At 38.0% G+C, this 22,020-nt stretch overlaps 1 protein-coding gene across 20 annotated transcripts in view; it reads right to left on the reverse strand.

Annotated features, from left to right (window-relative positions):
• The window catches only part of Tenm3 (teneurin transmembrane protein 3), a 2,500,614-nt gene that overhangs the window by 11,841 nt on the left and 2,466,753 nt on the right, over positions 1 to 22,020 (reverse strand). For all 20 annotated transcript variants that reach the window (XM_058571207.1, XM_058571205.1, XM_058571204.1 and 17 more), the window contains 2 exons: positions 8,670 to 8,845; positions 7,147 to 7,382 (listed from right to left, as the gene is read on the reverse strand). In XM_058571207.1, the coding sequence (XP_058427190.1) occupies positions 7,147 to 7,382; positions 8,670 to 8,845 (412 nt within the window). The remainder of the gene's footprint in view (positions 1 to 7,146; positions 7,383 to 8,669; positions 8,846 to 22,020) is intronic.

The raw sequence follows: 22,020 nt of genomic DNA on the forward strand, positions 1-22,020 counted from the left end.
CAGTGGTTAATGTGACTCTAACCCTTTGAACAGCAGTTAAGTAGAAGTTGGAACTCACATTACTATAAATTATTAATGGGTTTAAATAGCAGGAGGTTACAAACATGATCATTGCTTTTGGCCCAGTGCTGAAAAGTCATGATTTTTTGAGAATGCTTTTTTCTTTTGATAACATCTGGTTAACTGGCAGGGACTTCAGAGTCCTTCACTACCACATATCCACAGTCTGAACACTGCACTTAATATATAAATCCAGTGCCATGTTGTTGCGATTGGGTCTCTGTGTGGCCATGTGCCATGTCTAGACTTTAACTAAATCTGACTGTTACAGTCTATGATCCAAGTCATACACAAACCAGCATTCATTATTGCAATGGAAATGTGGTCCTGATTGAATTCTGATTCACATGTAGCCAACAGTGTTGGCGGACTGTGAACCCTTATGGGCAGAGACCGTATTATATCCTTTGGTCTTCCACACCTTTATTACTGTTTGGATTGTTAAAAATCAAATGGGAGGGCTGGGGATGTGGCTCAAGTGGTGGCGCGCTCGCCTGGCATGCATGGGGTGCTGGGTTGGATCCTCAGCACCACACAGAAGTGAAGTAGAGATGTTGTGTCCACGGAAAGCTGGAAAGTAAATATTAAAAATTTTTTTTTCTCTCTCTCTCTTTAAAAAAAATCAAATGGGAAAGGCTTAATTTTACATCACTATCTTCTAATGAGGACCTTCAAAATTGTTAGCTCTAGCTGATCTGTTTTATATATATGTATATGTGTGTGTGGTTTGTCCCCCTCAAAACTTGAATTGAAATTCGGTTGCCAATGTAGTGGTATTGGGAGATGGGCCTTTAAGAGTGGTTAATGTTGTTCTCAAGATTCCAAATTGGTTCTCACAGGAATGGACTAATTCTTTTGAGAACAGGTTGTTTTGAACCATGTGAACTCCTTTGTCCCCTTCCAAATGTGCCCATTTGCTCTTCCTCTTTCCGCCATGAAGCTCTCACCAAAATCTGAGCAGATCCTGGAGCCATGCTCTTGGACTTTCAGAACCATGAGCCAAAATAAAGTTCTTTCCTTTATAAATTACCCAGTCTTAGGTACTCTCTTATAGCAACAGAAAATAGACTAAGACATTATCTAAAACTGTTACACACATACACACACTGCTCACATCAGTAGCTCACTTCAGTAGTTATATGTAAATACATGCATATATGTGTAAAACCTGTATAAATCTACATTTTGCATTCTATAATTGACATTAAACATGTCCCATTCAAATTACTCAGGCTTAAACTTGTCTAAGCAGCTGTTTAAGGGGAGTACTGTTAAGTCCATGCAAAGGTAACAATCTAAGCTACAAAGAAATGAGGCTGGTGGAGGGGGAACCTTCAAAGATATGCTTTATAGAAAATGAGAAAGGGTAGAGGCCTGGATGGAAATTAGAAGGATCTTAATTTTTTCATTTCAGTTTATATGGAAACAAACCCCACAACACTATATTATAGCAGAAATTGGTGTGTATTGGGATATTATAGTGTGTGTGTTCATGTGTCTTGTGGGGAGGAACCCAGGAGTCAAAATGCCTGATCTCCAAACCTGATGGGGCCTAGGGTTAGCTGGCCTTCTGGGCTTTTAACCCCTCTCAATTTATTTTGTCCATCTGTAAATAAAGAGGTTGGACTAGATCCCTAAGCTCTCTCTTGCAGTGAAGCTGAAGGCAGCTGGCTGAAGGCTTTCTGAGAAAAAAATTCATTTGAATTTTGTGAAGCTTTACCAGTTTCAGTTTGCAGAATAGTGTACTTTCAATAGAAGCTACTAGCTAATGTTCCAAATACCTTTTCTAAAGTCTGTAGAAAAATTCGATGTCAAATTAACTTGATAACTGGCAGAATCAAGTGTTTCATCTTATATCTGTCCTACATTTTTGATGCCTGAAGAAGAGGTTTTGCACAATTTAAATGGTTTTACTATGGCTCTGGGGTTCCTCAGACTGTGTTTTAAGACACTCCCACCCCAATGTACAGGTTTGCCTTCTTCTTTTCTTCTTAGGTTGTTCCAAGCTATTAGTAACCATGAAAGACTGTAATTTCCATGGACAATTCTGCCCACATTATTGTCCCATCTGTTTGTATTTTACTTTGCATTCATCTTAATTTGTATTTCAATCCTTCACTGCTTTCTTTAACTCTCCTTTATCTCTGTAATATCTCCTCTGGTTAGATTATAAGAGATCAGGTACGCAGATTTGATGTGATGGTTGCTATGGGGAGAAGAGCAAAAAGACAAGTCTGGAACCCAAATTGCACTATCTCTACCTGTGACTGGCTTCTGATTTGCTTCTTTGGTTTGTGAGTTTGGCTACATGACAGCTCCAGATGAAAATCAAACGATAAGCATCAGAGAGTTGCCACTGAGTCTCCATACCAAATGTCACCATGAGGAAGCATCTGGAAACATTGTGAGACCAAACAGGGGGACAGATGTTTTAATTTTTTCTTTTTATCCAGACAAATATTGTATGCAATGCCTTTCTTGTATTCTCCAACTGAAGTAACTGAGTTTGTGTTGGGAATGTTTTTTCCAATACAAGCCAAGGTCTTAACCATTCTTAGTTTCCAGACACGAGCTTGCTATTATTCAATATATAAAGTTCCAAAAGATACTATCAGATTTCCTGTTTTATCTCTCCCTCAAAAGAAGACTTTCTTCTTTGGATATTGTAAACAAAGTGCAGCAGTTAGGGGACACAACTATTCTAGGTCATAGTCCTGCTTTACTCTAGATTTTAGAAATTATGGTAACATGTCAATCTTTTTGTAGTTTTACTTTACAGTCATAAAGCCCAACATAAGTCTATGCTCCAGTAGACTTTTAATAAGTATTTTAAATTATTATAAAAATATCAAGTTGAATAGTTAATCTAAAGATGGGAAACCTTTTATCAGATCATTATGATATGTGCAGCCAAAATTGAACCCAAATTTTGTGTATGAATAAGAGATCACCATGAATTCATTGGTGTTGTATTGAATTTTTCTCTTAAGCATGAAAAATCTCCATTTTCAAAGACCTGTCCAGCATGATTGCACTTAATTGCACATCCCTCTGATATTGGGAGGGGAGCAGTATAATTTTCCCTCTGGAATGTTTGAAAAACTATCATAATGATATTAAATAATTTTTCCAAAGGGGTGCCATTGCAACCAGGTTACACTCACTTATCCAAAATATTGTGGATGGTATAGAGGGTGGGATGGCTTGTGACACAGCACAAATGATGACAATATCAAGCCTCTCCTTGTCCCAGTTGGATCATCAACTTGCTACAGATTGTTCTGCGTCTCTGCATCCATGATAGTGCTAACTGCATGTGCCTCCAACTGGAGGCCAGGCCACTCAGTTAAAATATCAAATGTGACAAGCAGAGTAAGATTTAAACACATTCCATATTTATGTATGACTTCAAACATACTTTTGGCTTTCAAATTCTGAGAATTTCCTTTTAAACATAATTCACTATAATTTTTCCTTTAAGTATCTGAATTCTGGGCATGTTTAGGAGATGAATTTTACTATTAAAATGAATTTTACTACTATGTTTTGTAATTGATTGATGGCTGTTTCTAAAATTCAGCCATGATAAAAATTAGGAATGTTGGCTGGATACAGTGGTGTACTCCTATTACCCCAGCAACTCAGCAGCTGAGGCAGGAGGATTGCCAAGTTTAAAGCCAGCCTCAGCTACTTAGCAAGGTCCTAAGCAACTTAGTGAGATCCTGACTCTAAAAAAAAGGCTAGGGATGTGGCTCAGTGGTTAAGTGCTCCTGGGTTTGACCCCTCACTCCCCCATAAAATAAATATTTGCCAACTATTATAAGACAAAGATAAGAACTACCATGCATGTATTTATATTTAATTTTAGCTAACGATAAGTAAGCTATGACATTGTCTTTATTTGGCTCTTTTCCTGCATCTCTGTCATAATTTCATGTGGCTATTATTTCCTAGTGTACTTATCCCCCCTTTCCCTAACACAGTTTCACAGAAAATGCTTTTCATGTTGCTATTTTATTACATAATTTTCCGTTTTTAATTCTTGCCTTTTAAAGAAACTTCATCTATTTTATACATACACACTTTTATAGTTATCTTATTAAATCTAATGTTAAGTTTGTTTACAGTTACAAACATCGTAAGTATGTGCTATAGCCCCTCTCTTAGGAAGATCTAGATGCAGTGAAACAGTGATGACCCATACTGTGAGGCTGGCTCTTCTCATTCTTCATTCACTGATTAAATATTTGAGTGTCCATCAAGTGTCAGGCACATAGCTAAATCTAGGACAAAACCCTAAAAATGTAAAGAATGTTCTGCTAGAAATAATGAGAGGTAGGAGGAGGTCTCAGGAAAGGATGGGTGAAAACGGCTCTAGGGCTGACTCATGTTGTGTGTGGCCACAGGTCCCCCCACCCTCTCTTCTCTTTCCTACTTTGGCAGGCTCCAGCTCTAGTCCGCAAGCTGGCTTTTCAGATCACCACTACCCCCCCGGATTTCCTCCCTTGGAATCCACAGGTTAGCAGTCAGAGCTGGCACATCCAATCTTATCTTGAAAGTAAGAAGCCCTCTTTTGTGATCCTGGCATTGTCTCTAGGAGAGCAATCACACGTACCAGCTGGAAATCTCCTTTCAGTGTGACTGAGCAGGCCATTTTAAAGAGTATATTTTCTCAAATGCCTTGTGGAAGCATTATGCTTCTGCTATTTAGGGGGAAAAAAAAAGAACACCTATGCCAGTGTGTCTTACTCCCTTCCTTCCTGAAGAGAGGTGTTTTCTTCATTTAGAATCAGAGACTTCAGACTGGGCTTCCTCTCTCTTCCTGTACTCTCTCAAAATTCTTTTATGCCACTTTCAAACTGGGAGGGGATACACTGAGATATAACCTGTCTCAAAAACCAGCAGGCAATATGTCACGTGGTCAGCTTGTGCACCAAGTATTTCCCACTCTTCCCTGTTTCCACTGATGTTTTCTTTCCTAGCAAGCTCAACACCTCTTTTCTAGTTGACTCTCTGGTGGGTAGGAAGGACCCATGTCTACACATGTGGTTGAGTCTCGGGTTGGGGTTAAGGACTGTATAAATGTGCCTCTTTATTTTCAAGGTACTTTCACATTGTCTCATTTGATTCTTGTAACAATTGTGTGAAATAGAGGCAGCACAGGGGAAACTTTATTTACCTATATATAGCTACAGACATAATTTATAGATTATAATATTGTGATGTTATCTAGATACTATTAAAATAATTTCTCATAACCTAGATAAAATGATATACAAAAGGAAACTAAGGTTTAGAGATGTTTTGACTTCCCCCAGGTTTTCTACTGGTAAAAAGTGGAGCCTAGATCGAGAATCTGTATTTTTGAATTCTCATTAGGTGCTCTGTCTCCTTTCGTATGTAGGGTAAAGAGAGCACAGATATGAGCTGTACCTCTGTATCTTTTGATGAAGTCCTGTATCCTATGTACATCCTGCCTCTGTGTATTATCTCTGCTTCAGGGACAACTGAGTAAGATAAAGCCTGTGAACCAGTTTTCAGTTTGCAATGGCCAAGGCAGCAGAGCCCCAGGGAAGAAGCAGTAGTGGCAGCAGCTGATGAGGATGCAGGCAGCTACCGCTTCCGGGGTGCAGTAGAGGAAAAGGCAGGAGCCAGAGTTCACTTTGGCAACAGACCACAAGTGTGATCAGAAGGAATTGTGGAGCTCGCTTTCCTGCCCATCACTTTACATTCTAACCTAATCTTGTTTTTCTCTCTTGTGTTTTACTGAGTTTCCTTCTCAATCCTCTCACTGAACTAGGCTCCCCGCCAGCCTCTTCCCTAGCCTCCGCATGTCAAAACCCATGCCCTCCTGGCTCCTGCAGCCTGGGACATGCGTAGGTAGGAACACACAATGATGGTTCCAGAGACCATATATGTGGAGTCCCAAACACCTGGCTCACCATTGAAGTGGAATCAGAATATGACCCAGATATTAGCTACAGTCTATTTTCAACTCACTGATTCTTTTCTATTTCTTGGAAATAGCTAGAAGCAATATTTAGCCTCTGCCTTTTTTTTTCAATCCTGAAAGATTGCCAAGGTAAATAATGTTTGTGTGTTGAGATAATAATTTAGCCACTTTTGTGTGGAAAAAAGGACATTAATGGTACATTTCATGTTTTGTTCTTATTCCTTGAGTTTAAGTAATTTTTTTAAATGGCAAGGGAAATAATATTAGGAAGAATTATCTACATTATCTGATAAACTAAAATTTGTTTGCTAATATAAAGAATGAATCAGGTTCAGTTTATTGTGGCTGAAGGTGATTTCTTGCAACTTGTGTTTCAGTATTTAATCTATGTTGTCTTTACCAAATAGCTATCATAAATCATAGCTTACCTTCTAGATATATTTGGCCCATAATGTAAGAGTGATTAAAAAAAAAAACCTAACAAGAAAGTGCAGGGAATATTTTGCAAAGCTGAATTATACAAGCATGATGAGAAATATCACATTTATCATAAAAAGTCATACAAGTTGGGGTTTCTATTGACAGCAAAAAGACAGCTAGGTTTTGAGGTTGGGAGTGTTATATTTTGTGTCCAAGCTGTAGTTTAAAAATATTGAGAATTTACACTTCAATGGCCCACCTGTCTCAAACATATACTTATGACTGGGAAAACTTCCAGTGTTTAAGCCAGTCATTACTTATGTCCATCTCCACACTTAAGTCATCATTCCTGATTGGTGAAGGAGGAAAAGCCTAAGATAGATTATTAAGATTGGTAAAACAAGAATTGATTGACATTTGGGCTATTCAGGATTGTGCTATATGCAATTTCCTGATTTCCCAAGGAAAAATTTATTTTTCAATCATTTAAATCTTTCTTGAAGTAGCTTTACTATGAGCAATCTTAATGATGTGGTGGCTGGCTATAAATTGTGTTCTGAGGCATCCTGTCACGCCCCACCTTGAGTGTGGCACTCACTCACTCACTGTTGGAGGACCAGGGTGACAGGAGGACTGTCCTGCCCTCTTGGTCAGGCTGTCTACATAGCACAGAGGTCTGAATAGCCTCCTCCAACTCTCTAATAATAACTTACCCTAAGCTTTCGACCAAAAACATTAACTTTTCCTTGGGCTTGCTCTTTTCGGAATCTCCATTCCACCAAATTCTGGCCATTCTCACCAGGAAGAGTCATGTTTCTTTTGGCCACTGTTGGGTTAGCAGTGCCAGCCAGTACGTGTGGCTCTGTCTGGTAGTGTGAATCTAGACCGCTGGCATAGATGATCCTGAGGGAGCCGTCATAGCCAATCTGGTAGCTGTTTCTTAACTGATCTAAAAAACAAGAAGTAGAAAACTATTTGAAATGGATTGAATACCTGTTGATGTGCATTCAGAAGTGATATAACTTTCTAAAATTTTGACTTATTAAAACAATGAAAAGGAATACTTAATGATGTCCATTTAGAGAGTAACAAAATAGCTTTGGTTTCTAGTGTCTCATGCTGTCAAAGGTGCAGATAAATATTAAAGGTGAACTAGGGGAATTTAAGGTCCTAGTCTACTTTAGCAGATTTCTCTTCTAATTTGTCTGATGGAATGAGGGCTCACACCGAATAGGCAGCCAATAGTTTGTAAAGAGCCAAGTATGTGGTCTTTCAGAGGGCTGGTGTGACCACCTCCAAGGTCTTAGAGGAGGTTTCTCCCCTATACCCATCCCTTTATCTTTTGTCACAGACCCTCTCAAAGAATTAGTATCTATACGCTGCATCCCCCAAAGATAAAGTGATAGTCTCCTGGAAACTGACTTCTAAGAAAGGATCCAGCAATGTTTTAAATAAAAAATCCTCTCATAATGTAGGCCACTGCCTCAATTTAAAATTTTGAAATAGTATAGGACCATTTGGGAAGGAAATGGATTCAAGCAATGTTACATTTAGATGATTGTAGAGTTTACCGAAGAAAAAGGTAAAAAAAAAAAAAAAGGTCAAGTTTAACCAGATTTAGCAATTGTTCTGAGTCATGATTTCACAACTGCAAATGTCACAGTCAACAGCCTTTTCCCAAGATGAGTTTATAAAGGACTATGACAGGAAGTTCCATCACAGGGAGGGTGGATACACTGTATATGCCTATACCATTGGGTGAAAAAAATAGGAAATCTGGACATTACATAAATGGGTACTTGGGATTTGGGACAAAATTTCCATCATATGTAGATTCAAATACCACATCACAGTGCAGTCATAAAGCATTGCTCCCCAGATTGCTGTACCGAAATGGCAGAGGTAGAATGTGCTTCAGAAAACTGTTAAGATGACTCTAAAAATCATCTGATGCCGTATGTAAAAAGTTGGGATTAAATTATTTTATTAAATAGGAATGTAAAAGAACATTATTTTCAGGTTAACATATTATTGTGTATATTATGTAGTCTTAATATGTACATATAACTGCACAAATATTACATGCAGGTGCTAGATTACTCCATCAGTATCTCCAGAGGTTTATATTTTCACCTCCTCTTTTCTGATTCATCTTAGAAAATGAGGGCTGTCACATCCTGTTTGGGTGCTAGTGGTATTTAAAAATTGTCAATTAAAATTATGCTTTCATGTTTACCTTGGACCATGGTGTAGAAGGAATCAATTGAGGACAAATTTGAAGTGATGCTGACATCTTCTTCTCGGCTGGATGATTCGATATCCACTGTGATAGCCTTGTCCATGTCTCCATGAAGGTTTGTGACCACTCCAGTTGGAAATGTGACATTTGTCAGACGACCTTCACTGTCATAGCTAAATAAAAGAGGTATTGACTTGGAGTTAAACAGGAAACTGCAGGCTCTTCTTACTTAGAAGGTGCAGCAGTATGAGCTGCACAAATTTGGAGGAATATTTGTCTTTGTGCATGAGCTATGCAGAGTAAGGACTTCAAACATGCTTTGAAGTAATCAAAAGCCTGTTTAACATGGGGAAACCTCACCGGTGAGAGCAAGAGTAAACAGAATAGCTCTCCATCTCAGCATATTATTCTTTGAAGTGTGACCAAAATCCTTCTGCCCATCTAATTTGCTGTTTCAAAGGGAACATGTTTGCTGATATTAAATTTCTTAGTATTCCTTCATATTTTCCACAAGTAGATTTAATTCACTGTTATATCCAGTTTTTAAAGTTTTATCAACTTATATATGCCTTCTATGACAGTGCAACATGCATATATATATATGGACATATATATGTGGCTTTAAAATAGCATATATACATACATGTATATATTTGCATATGCAAATATGATTTCAGTATCTTGAGACATCTTCAACAAATTAGTAAAAGCTTTGATAAAGACATTTCTCCCTGTGGTGTTGGAGATAGGACCCACTGTACATGCTAGGCAAGCCCTCTACCACTAAGCTATCCCCTAGCCCTAAAGACTTTGTTATTTCTCAATAATTGACAAATTTCATAACCATGAATTGGGACTTGAATGGTGGTGGTGGTGGTAGGCTATCAGAATAACCTGTCTTGTTTATACTGGTATTTTCAGAATGGATGGTATCTCCAATGTGTTTTCTGAAATGAGATACAATATTTCCTGACATTTAATAATTGTTTGATATTTTATTATATACCTATTCATTTTTAGCATATAAATGTGAGAACTTATTGTTTAAATATTAAGATGTATTTTAAAAGCTGCCCTTTGCTCATAAACATACATTATAGACATAACATTTGACTAAAGAATTGAGTTTTGTGACTTTTCTATTTGTGGAAGTACCAGAGAAAATTTCAAAAATGTCTGCATTATTAAAATGAAGAGAAACAAGTGCAAAACTCACAGTGAAACACCTGGACATTTCCTCAGGACAACAATATACTTAATGTTGGATTTCAGATTGATACTAAGACTACCTCATTAATAAACAGTTCTAAGTGAAATTGAGACTTGCACTGTGTCCCACTTAAAATAAGCCCCCAAAGCAAAATTAGTAGAGAATGAATGTCATTAAAGACCAGTGACCAAGGGAGGGAAAAGGTAGGAGAGAAATCATATTAATAGGTACAAGTATGGAGCAATACAAGAGTAGGGAGTACGAAAATACTTAAATGATATTTTCAGATAAAACAGTAGAGAATTTTAAAATAGAAGGGTGGAGAGTGTAAACATTTGCTTTGGAAAATGTTATTAGTAGTTATAAGAAGGAAAAGATTTCAGCAAAGGCAATGCCATGGTTGAGAGAGGAAGGAAGAAAGGAGAAGGAAAGAGACTGAGGTCTGTTTGGTGCTTGGTGCTGAGCTGATCCCATTAATTCAGAGGGGACAGTATCAGTGAGATCATGGGTTTGACTGACATGGTCTGACAAGCTGCTCCTCCAGAGGCAGGAACAGGCACTCAGGAGGGAGAAGCCTAGAGAGACGGAGAAACAGACAAAGCAAATGCACCATTAAGAGTCATAATCATTGTTTGGACTCACAAAAGGCAAAGCTGAGGAAACAAAGCAGATGCCCTTCCCTCCCCCCTAACCCAAGTGCCCCTAGCAGATTAAGACATAAATGAAAGAAATCCAACACAGTTTATTGCGGTCATTGCCTTTTGGAAGAAATCATTCCTCTTGAAGAAACAAGGATGCACAGGTTTTATTTATACAGCAAAGCAGAGTCATGGAATTACTGACAAAGCCAGCCTAAAGATCAATCTTAAATTTGGTATAATTTGTGCATCACATGAAAAAGATATTATTTGGTTTGAAAAATTAACACCCCTTTGAATGCTCCTATAGAGAAGATTGTTCTGTACTGCACTACTGCGCCCCCCCCCCCCATTTTACAGAAGGAGAAATGAAAATATGTTGTGGGTAGATGGCTTGATCAGGCTTTCATTGTATCTCATGACTGGGCCATCATTGGAACTATTATGTACCTGACCCCAGGCCCATTAGCACTTCTGTAAATCACAGTGCCTGATTTAAAGTTGAGAACTCTACTTTATATATATGATACTACCCGCCAGCAGTTTGCTGATTCATTCTTGCTGCTGCCACTGACCTGCCCTTTCGATGGTTTATATTTTCTAGCCCCATTCAATCTCAAGCAGAAGCGTCACCTTTCTCCTGTAGAAAGCGTTTCCCCAACCTTTGACTTGGTGCTTTCATTGGCTTACCACTCATTCCATTTCCTGCTGGGCAGGCATTTTGTATCACAGGAAGCTGAGCACACGGAGATGTAGCCCAGGATGCTGAGCATTCAGACTATAACCTATGAACCTTTGGTTCTTTGGGAAATAAAAATACAAGTAACCTTTGCAGGTAGTACAGTCAGAACGACACAGGGATAAGCGGACATCCTAGTGGCCCAGCTTAACAGTTTAGCCCTGGAGATTCTGACTCTGTGCCTTCCAAGGACTGGCCAGATCTGAATCCGGGCATGAATAAGGAGGAGGTGTTTGCACTTGCCCAAGGAAGATCAGGAAAGGTGCAATGGTGTAAGGGCCATCAGGGCTTCTTCCTAATCAGTCACCTGACAAGTTCAGCTGCCAGGGTGGTATGAACACAAAGACAATAAGAAGTGTGTTGGGGGAGAGAAGTCACATATGCTGATGGAGGAGATGCTTCCACACTGGAGGAGCAAGGGAAGAGCCGAACCAAGAAGAGCCTGGGCTAGCCTGGAAACAGATGTGGGATGTAGAGAGGCAGATCTGGCATGGGAGGGCAAACAGCAGACGGAGGGCAGTGATGTGGAACTGCAAAGCTGTAAGGACAGGGAAGGAAGAGGTCAGTGAGTACAAGAGCCATTGGAAACAGAGAGGGTCCTCATGGGGGCGTGTGGAGGGAGGCCTAGAGGTGTTAGGGATTATGCAGTGCTGACAAAGGTTGTAAAGGAAAGCAAGGTTTTAATAAGGCGGTACTGAAGGAGCCCAAGGTCAGGGTGACAGGTCAGGCAGTGAGCTGTTCCCAGATTTGGGGATTATATAAAACAAGAAAAGAAACTGAGAATGAACGATGAATGTAGGGTTTTCAAAACAAGACAAAAAACTACCATCTATTACTCCTATCTTTAATAAAGAAAGGCTGTTTAATCACAATGAAGGTAGAGAGGACTTAATTTCAGGGTATGGGATAGTTCTTTAAAAGGAATACAGTGTAGGGATGAAAAGGTGTAATACTTTTTTCCTTAGCTGTCACAAGGTTTGTGATTGACACTCTGAAACAAAAGGTTAGTATGAGAAAAGTAAAACGGATTTATTTAAGTTTTACAAGATACAGGAACCTTCAAAAATAAAGATCTAGGGAGAACTGCGTTTTTATGTTCAGCTTCCATGAAGAATGGGCAGTGGACAGACATGTGATTGGGCAAAATAGGTGTGACCCAATGGAGACAAACTGGGGTATGGGGAACCCAGCAATGTCTCCCTACATAGCATCACTATCCCAGCCCACCCCACCCCTGGGTATGGGGCTGGAGTTTTGTGAAATGAGAGGCTCAAGGCCTACTTTCAGGGAGGTAGGTCAGAGAGTGACCTTTCTACATATCATGTGGAGAGAAGCTCTAGCTTGTAATCTTCTTTGGGAGAGAAGAATTCAAGTTTTTATGATCTGCTTCTGGGGAGACATGGGGGGAGAGGAAAGGAAGGTGGGAGAAGGTCACAGAGAACCTCTTGCTTCTCAGGCTTTTCCAGTTTCCTTCAGTTCAAGTTACTCAGGGTGCTAAAGCACTATACTTTGGGGTATTATGTTATGAGCCCTAACAAAAGCTTCATGAAAAAATTTTCCTCATCATTATTTCATTTCATTTCAGTGAAGATCAGTGAAAACTGTTTTCACAGATTAGCACCTGTGGAACAGAAATGAAAACAAGGTGGATGAGAGACAAAATGACCAGGGACTCTGGATAAGGGAGTGAGAGAAAATAAGTTGTCAAAGGTAATTTTTAGGTACTTCTAGAAATGGCAGGCTAACCCTTCTTTACTTCAACAAAAGGAGAAAAATGATGTACCAGCAAATGATCAACTATCCTTTGGAATACTTTGACCTTAGGTACTGAAAGAGACCTTTACATCAAATATATATGCTGCTGGCCATGTTCTCTGCTTATGTGCAACTTTGTGGCTCAATTAATGTTTGTTGCTTGGCCTTAGTGGTGAACTAACCCTGCTCAGCTTGTATATTAGAGATGTAGTTTTCTTTTATTAGCTTTTTGAATTTACAATGTAATAGGCTCTAGGGAATTTGAACAGAACATCAACTTTGTGTTCTTCATTCCGCTCATCTGGTCTTAGCCTCACAGCTCCAAAATCATCACATAACACATTCTTTGCTGCTCCCGATTGACCCCTCTTCACAGAGGATTCTCATTGGGAAAGACAGTCTCCCTCAGGCTCCTGATGACCTTCTGCTCTTTCCCTGATAGGATGCCCTGATTTGATGGTTATCTATTTGTTTGTCTTGAATCTTGATTGCATTTGTGCCTAAACTTGCTGTTTTAGCCTTTGTGGTTTATTTAAAAATCTCCTTTTAAGTTTCCTAAGCAGTAGGATTATGGATCAATGCCCCAGAGAGCTGTAGTCTCAGTCATTCTTGGTTGAAAATGGTGTTCTCATCCTGACATGAAGTTTTCTCTCTCCCCTTGTAGACATGAAGTTCCCAACTCTTCATTTTTCCTTCATAAAATCTGTCAGGTATTTATCTTTCCATTCCCACAGCTGCCCTAGACTTTTACAACTGGTCTACCTGCCTCTTTCCATACTTACTGATACTAAATTAATCTTCTGAAACACCATAATTATAATGCTTCTCTCTGTTTAAACATCTTCAATAGGACCTCAACTGAGAGAAAAATTGACTTAGACTGTTACCAACCTTATGTCGATAGACTATTGATATTGCAAATTTATTCAAGTAGAAACAATTTGCAGCTTTAGAAAACTTTCTTTACAACTTGATCACAGGATTATTTATTATCTTCGGTGCTTTCTCACAGAATGGCTTCTTTCATCAAATGCACATTTTAAAAATTATCTTCTGCTTTGAGAGAGAAATGTGTAAATCAGAGTAGGATTTTAGAGAAGCACAAGCCAGAGGAGAGGAGCAATTGTAACTTGAGCGATGGGGCTGCTCGGAGGAGCAATTTGTTCTTCGTCTTTTCGCTGATGGTCAGTGAGAGCAGGTTTAGGTAAAAATGCAAACAAAATTAAAGACCTTCAAATAGAAAACCATCAAATAAGGGCATCCCACCAGGGAAAGAACAGAAAGTCACTAAGAGCCTGACGCTGAACTGGTCTGTCTCAAAGATGAGACAAACGTACGGGTGTACACACATAACCTTGGCAGTGCCGTCAGCTCTCCATTCTCTTCACTTGTAGAAGAGTAAATGACAGCCAGCTAACTGTGTGTCTTGCCACCTCCCTGATTTCTCCACTCAGAAACAGGCCTGTTGGCAAGACAGCAGATGTTGGTTTGGGTCCCTTCTAGAGGCCTCTGCATGGGATAGATGGTAAGGTTTAGTAATGATCAGTCCTTCCTCATCTTCCTAGGGCCATCCCAGGATAATCTGTTCTGAGAGCTAATTTCAGACATGAATCCTATAAGTACTACCATGAAAGCCTTACCTATCCCTTCTTACTGTCCCCCATACATGGAGGGAGAATCTTTTTGTCCATCTAAACAAGTTCCTTAGGTTCAAATTTCTTTTTGTGGTTTAACAGCCAACAACAACCAAAATCCCCTCAGTGTTGCTGTCTGCTTGGTTGATGCTTTTTCCATTATGTTAATTTGCAATAACTTCCTGTCATGGTGGTAAAGCAGAACAAAATTACTAACTCTATGGGAACAACAACAAAACTGTATGTACAAATCATTCCCTGATCATGATAAAGGACAGGTGTACAGTCAGCAAAAACAGAATAGAACCTGATTTAAAACTTCCAGTGGAGGGATGATTTGGAATCCTTATAGCAATATTGTGATTTATAACACTAATATCAAAAGATTCTACATTTAAGTATTCTTTAACAATTATCTTGCAGATAAATTCAAATTTCTTGAACGCAGTAGCACTGTTGCCAGTATGAAATCCACAAAAATTAGGTTCTGAGGGCTAGGGCTGTAGCTCAGTGGCAGAGCGCTTGACTAGCATGTGTGAGGCACTGGGTTCAATCCTCAGCATCACATAAAAATAAACAAATAAAGGTCTATTGTCCATACACAACTACAAAACAACAACAACAACAATAACCAAAAAACCCCCAACCAAACAACAACAAAAAACCTCTTTCCTGATCAAAATAATTTAAAAAAATTAGGTCTGAATAAAAAAAAATGTACAAAATGCTTCCATCACCAAGACAAGTAAAATAACTGACAGTCTCCAAGACCATGGTATCACCTGATACACAGCTGATTGTCACCTATACTGAACCAAAAATGATTGGGAAAGTGCAAAATAAGAAAGACAAAAGAAAGTATTATTTTCCATGATTTTGTCTCAAAGCTGAGAGAATCTTGATGAGAGAGGGTGAGAATTGAATGGGGGAGGGTGAGTAACACCAATTTAAATTCCTTCGGTGCTGCTGCATTTCATTAGGAGGTCTCCTGGACAGGGCAGATTCTGACCCGTGCTTTGCTCCAGGAAACCAGAAAGGGCAGCAGCAGTCTGCAGTCAAGCTGCTACTTCCCCCCCCTTTCCCTAAACACCCCAGATAACATGAATCCAAAGAACAGGCGGGGCAGATCTTTCCTCCTTCATCTCAGGTCCAGTCCTTCTGAACACTGAGTTCAGTGATAAAAGGTCCCAGAAATGATACTTTTTCTAAGGATCAAATTCAAGAAAATTGACCTAGTGCCTTTTTCTTACATAGTCATTACCACATTAGGGAGAACTGACAAAGTGATCATGTCCAGCTCTAAAACTTGCAGCCTTGAGACAAAGGAATTTAAGTCAGGGTGTCCAGAATTAGTTCTCTTAGGGGTCAAGAGACTCTGAGTCAGCCATGATTAAGAGAAGGACTATATTTAAACTGGCCTTTTGGGGGTTGGGGTATGGGTGGGGATGATACTGGAGGTTGAACCCAGAGCATCTTACATGGTAGGAAAGCACTATACCACTGAGCTATCCTCCAGCCCTTATTAAAAAGTTGTTCACTGAATGAGGAAGACAGGAAGGCACACATAAGTGGGACCTATCTTAATGATTTAGATGGCAGGTCTTGAAATTACAGTTGACGGCAAGAGAAGTTTTTGCTCCATAGACTGTAAAACAGAATTGTGTATGCTCTTGGATTTATTCCATTAATTGCAGAAGAGAACAAATCCATCCTTCTCTTGTTGATTTCCTTGTATTTCAATAGGTGCTTGGGTCTGCCTTCTCCAGACCCAAATCCATACACAGACCCAAATCCAGGACATGGTTTATAATGATGAGAAGCATGGACTGGGAGACTCAGAGTAAATTGGAAAGATTTTTATCAAGTATGTATCCCATTTGGAAAAAAATCATTTGTTTTTATAAACCAACATAATGTGTAAGATACCAGGTTCAACAGAAATGGAATATGTGCAAGTTTAGACAAGGAAATCTGGTAACTTTTGGTATATGTTTCTTTTGGGATAATCTTTGACAGGAACCTAAGAGAAGCTGGAGAGAAATGCAGGGAAAAAATATATATTTATATATATTTTTCCGAAATAGGAAGGAAATTTTAATTATTAAGAAGCTCTTCATTTTTATACTTGAGAGTACAAACATTCAGAGTGGTGCCATGGCTTGCCTAAAGTCACACAGTTGGGACTGACAAAATCAGGATGGGAACCCAAGTCTTCAGTAGAAGTCCAGAACCCTTTCCAATCAACCTATGCTGTTTCTTAGAGAGGAAAAGAAAAAAAGGAGGGGGGGGGTGCATTTAAGAGATCAGAAAGAGAGAGAGGAAGATAAAAAACATGAGAAGTGCTGTTAGGTACCAGGGCAGGTGAACTTTGAAGATAGAAAAAAAAAATGAGAGACACAGTATCCAGTATCAGAAAGCAGATCCTAAAGTATTAACATGACCACTGTCATTATTAGACCACAGGAAACTAATATAAATTCATTATTAATACATTTTTTCCAGTCTATAACCAAATCTTTAACATTCTTTTTTGGTATGATTTCATTCACACTCATAACTTCAGTTCTCTCGAAACTGTCACACCCACATTTCTAGAATTGGCTTCTCCTAAGTTTCCCCAGACATTTTAGGTTACACAGGAACCTCAAGTTTGTAATTTCCAAACCTGAACTCATCTGTTGTCTACAGACCTGCTTCTTTCTGGTGTTTCCCCAGCCTCTTCATCACCTAAATTGGGAAAACAGGGACTCATCAGAGATCCTCTTTCTGCCTCACATTTTGCATTCCGTCATTACGTTTTATTTACCTTCTAATGATTACTCTATCTCCTCTTGTGTATCCTCAGTGCCCAGCTCAGTCTTAACTAGATTTCCCATCTCATTTTCCTTTTTTCCTTACCTCTTCCTCTTGCTTTTCTACCTTAAACTGTCTTATATGGTCACCAGATTGAACCATGTTGCTTCCCTGATAAACATTTTTTTGGGGTGCTGGGGATTGAACCCAGAGCCTTGTGTGTGCAAGACAGGCACTCTACTAACTGGGATACATCCCCAGCCCCCTTAAACTCTTTTATTCAGTTCCATATACCCAGGATGGAAGATGCATCAGATGCTCCAATCCTGGAGCACATCAGTGTAAGCCCTGCTCAAGCAGAAGTGCCAACTCCCTCCATCTCCTTCTCCAGTTTCATCTTCATATGTCCCCACACATGTTTCATGCTCTTGCTGTGTGGAGCGACACTTTTTTTCTACATGTGGCTGTGCTGTGATTACTAACTAAAGATTTTTCTCTGGCCTGGAACACTACACTGCTTCTTATTAACCTTTATTCACACCTTCCAAGATAGAGTCCCAAATGATCTCCTGTATGAAGTATTTCTTGCCTTTTCCCTGTCCCCAGTCTGATTTGGGCAAGTCTCCTCTATGTCTGCACAATGCACTGGGTAACTGTTTTGCACTTACCAGTCTTATAATTATTTACCTATATGTGTCCCCAGTGCACAGTGAGCTCTTTGAATAAAGCAAACATATCTTTCAGCTTTGAATCCTCCAGTAATATGGCTAGTACTTGGCATATGATACACCGTATACTGAATGAATGAGTGTAGAGGTGAGTAAATGAATACTTGATATTAGTGGATAAATAGGAAATTCCAGGAGGACTTGGAATAATATGTTTCAAGTCCTGAAGGAAAAAAAAAAATGTCAGTCAAGATTCCTAGATGCATAAAAACTATCTTTCCGAATGGAAAAGGCAAATAGATAAGCATATAAGCAAAAATTTCCAAGCAGAAATTAAAATAATTTATATATGTCACCATATATAAAGCTGGTACTACAGAAAATACTCAACGAAATATTACACATAGAAAAAATCAAAAACAAACTCCAGAGCTCATGAATGGACAAATCTCATTTGAAGAGTAGCTATGCAAATGAGAAGCAGAATCAAGTTAAATAGAAATAAAACAAAATGGAAGAAATTAAACATTTCTTTATAATAACACTGAAGGCAAATGGTCTCAACTCTCCAATTAAAAGAAATAGGCTGGCAGAATAAATTAAAAAACAAGACCAACATATATGTTGCTTGAAAGAGATTCACCTTACAGGCAAAGACAGCCATAGGCTGAAAGTGAAAGGAGAGAAAGTGATACATCATGCAATGGAGCCTGAAAACAAGCAAAAGTAGCTACTTTCATACCCACCAAAGCAGTGTTCAAGACAAAATTAATCAGAAGAGACAAAGAAGGTCACTTCATACTGGTAAAGGGAATAATCCAACAAGAAGATATGATGATAGATAATAGTTATACCCCAAATGTTGGTGTAACTAATTACATAAAAGAGATACTATATGAATTGAAGACACAGAACCTGTACAATAATACTGGGTGATTTGAATACACCTCTCTCACCAATAGATAGACCATACAGATGTAAATGAGTAAAGTCTCTTCAGATCTAAAAAATTATAAATCAAATGGACATTTAATTTGTAGAATATTTCATCCAACACAGCCAAATACACTTGCTTCTCAGCTGCTCATGAAAACTCCGAAATAGACTCTATTTCAAGTCACAAAGCAACTCTTAGCAAATATAAAAAGCTGATATAATTCCTTACATTTTACCTGATGATAATGAAATGAAATTAGAAACCAATGCCAAAAAATCCTACAGAAACTATACAAACACATGGAGATTGAATACCATACTATGATGAATGGGAGATAGAAGAAATCAGGAGAGAAATTTAAAAAATTCTTAGAATCAAATAAGAATAATGATACAACATACCAGGATTTCTGGGACATTATGAAGGTGGTTCTATGAGGAAAGTTTATAACTATGAGTCTCTACTTAAGAAAATCAGAAAGATCTCAAATAGAAACCTAATGATGTATCAAAAAGCCATTGAAAAACAAGAATAAATCAATTGCAAGTCAGTAGAAGGAAGGAAATAATTATTATAAATAAATTATTATAATAAATATTATATAATAAATATTATAAGATCAGAGCCAAAATCAATGAAATTAAGAATTAAAAAAGAACAAAGGATTAATGAAATAAAGAGCTGCTTCTTTGAAAAGATAAACAAAATTGATAGTCCCTTAGCTAAACTAACCAAAAGAAAAAGAAAGAAGGCCCCAATTAATAAAATTATAGAACAAAAAAGGAGAAATCCCCCAGAAACATCACAGAAATCCTGGGGATTACTGGGGACAATTTTGAAAACTTACATTCCAATAAATTGGAAAACCTAGAAGTAATAGATATATTTATGACACATATGAACTGCCAAAATTGAGTCAAGAGGATTCAAAAACCTAAAGAGACCAATAACTAGCAATGAGATTGAAGTAGTAATAGAAAGTTTTCCAACAAAGAAAAGTCCAGGATCAGATGGATTATCTGAGCAGATCTTTAAAGAAGAATAAATGCCAATGCTCCTTAAGTTATTTCATGAAATAGAAAGGGATGGAACACTTCCAACTACATTCTATGAAGCCAGTGTCACATTCTTACCAAAACCAGATAAGGATACATCAAGGAAAGAAAACTACAGACCAATGTCCTTAGTGAACTTAGACGGAAAAATAATAATTAGCAAATTGTGTTACACAACATATTAAGAAGATCGTACATCATGACTAAGTTGGTTTTATTCCAGAGATGCAAGGATGGTTTAACATAAATGTTAAACAAAAAAATGCAGTTTATAACATAAATAGAATTAAAGACAAAAATCACATAGTCATCTCAATAGATGCAGATAAATCCTTTTATAAAATTCAGCACCCTTCATGATAAAAACACTGAAGAACTAGGAATAGAAGAAACCTACCTCAACATCATAAAAGCTATATATGACAAACTCAAAGCCAACATCATAGTGAATGGGGAAAAATTGAAAGCATGTCCTCTATAATCTGGAACAAGACAAGGATAGCCATACTTTTTCAGTGAAGTACTAGCAGTTATAGCCAGAGCAAATAGGCAAGAGAAGAAAATAAAAGGGGAAAAAATAGGAAAAGAAAGAAGTCAAATTATCACTGTTTGTAGATGATATGATCCTATAATTTGAAAATACATCCAAAAGCTCCACTAAAAGACCACTAGAGCTAATAAACATATTCAGCAAGGTAGTAGGTTACAAAATCAATAGCTTATCTATATACCAAAAATGAATCTGCTAAGAAATAAGGAAAATAAAATATCTTGGAATAAATCTCACGATGGAGGTGAAAGCCTCCATAATGAAAACTACAGAACAGTGAAGAAGACATAAGAGATGAAAAGACATTCCATGTTCAGGGATAGGCAGAATTAACATTTTTAAAATGGTCTATCCTATCAAAAGCAACATACAGATTCAATAAAGTCCCCATTAAAATACCAATGGCATTCTTCACAAAACTAGAAAAAACAGTCCTAAAATTCATTTAGAAAAATAAAAGATCCAGAAAAGCCAAAGCAATCCTAAGCCAAAAAACAATGCTGGAGGCATTACAATACCTACACTATAGAGCTACAGTAACAGAAACTGCATAAAAACAGACACAAAGACCAGTGGAATAGGATGAAAGACAGAGACAAACCCTCATAGATACAGTCATTTGATGCTTGAAAAACATGCCAAAAACATACACTGGAGAAAAGACAGACTTTTAAACAAATGTTGCTGGGTAAATAGGTTATTTATATGTAGAAGAATGAGACTAGATCCTGATCTCTCACTTTGCACAAAATTCAACTCAAAGTGGTACAAAGAGAGACTAGATCTTGATTTCTCACTCTGCATAAAAGTCAACTAAAAGTGGATTAAAGACCTAGGAATTAGATCAGAAACTATGCAACTCCTATGAGAAAACATAAGGTCAATACTCCAAATAAAGATCCAGGCAACAACTTTCCCAATAGGACCCTTAAAACTCAGAAAATAATGCCAAGAGTTAATAAATGGTATGGCATCAAATTAAAAGCTTCTGTGCAGTAAAGGAAACAAGAATATGAGGAAAGAACCAAAAGAACGGGAGAAAATCTTTGCTAGCTACTCTTCTGACAGAAGGATTAATATCCAAAATATATAATAAGCTTAACACCAAAACAAAAAAAAAACTCAATTAATAAATGGGTGAAATAACTAAACAGATACTTGTCAAAAGAAGAAATATAAATGGCCAACACATATATGAAAAAGTGATCAACATCATTAGCAATTAGGGAAATGCAAATCAAAACTACACTGAGGTTAAAATAGCAGCCATAAAGAATACGGCTGGAGAGGATGTAAGGAAAAGGAACACTTTTACATTGTTAGTGGGACTGTAAATTAGTACAATCACTATGGAAATCAGTATGGAGAT

This window comes from Marmota monax, unplaced genomic scaffold, assembly GCF_021218885.2.
Source record: "Marmota monax isolate L192 unplaced genomic scaffold, Marmota_monax_Labrador192_F-V1.1 WCK01_AAM20220418_F8-fsc00113, whole genome shotgun sequence".
NCBI lineage: Eukaryota > Metazoa > Chordata > Mammalia > Rodentia > Sciuridae > Marmota > Marmota monax.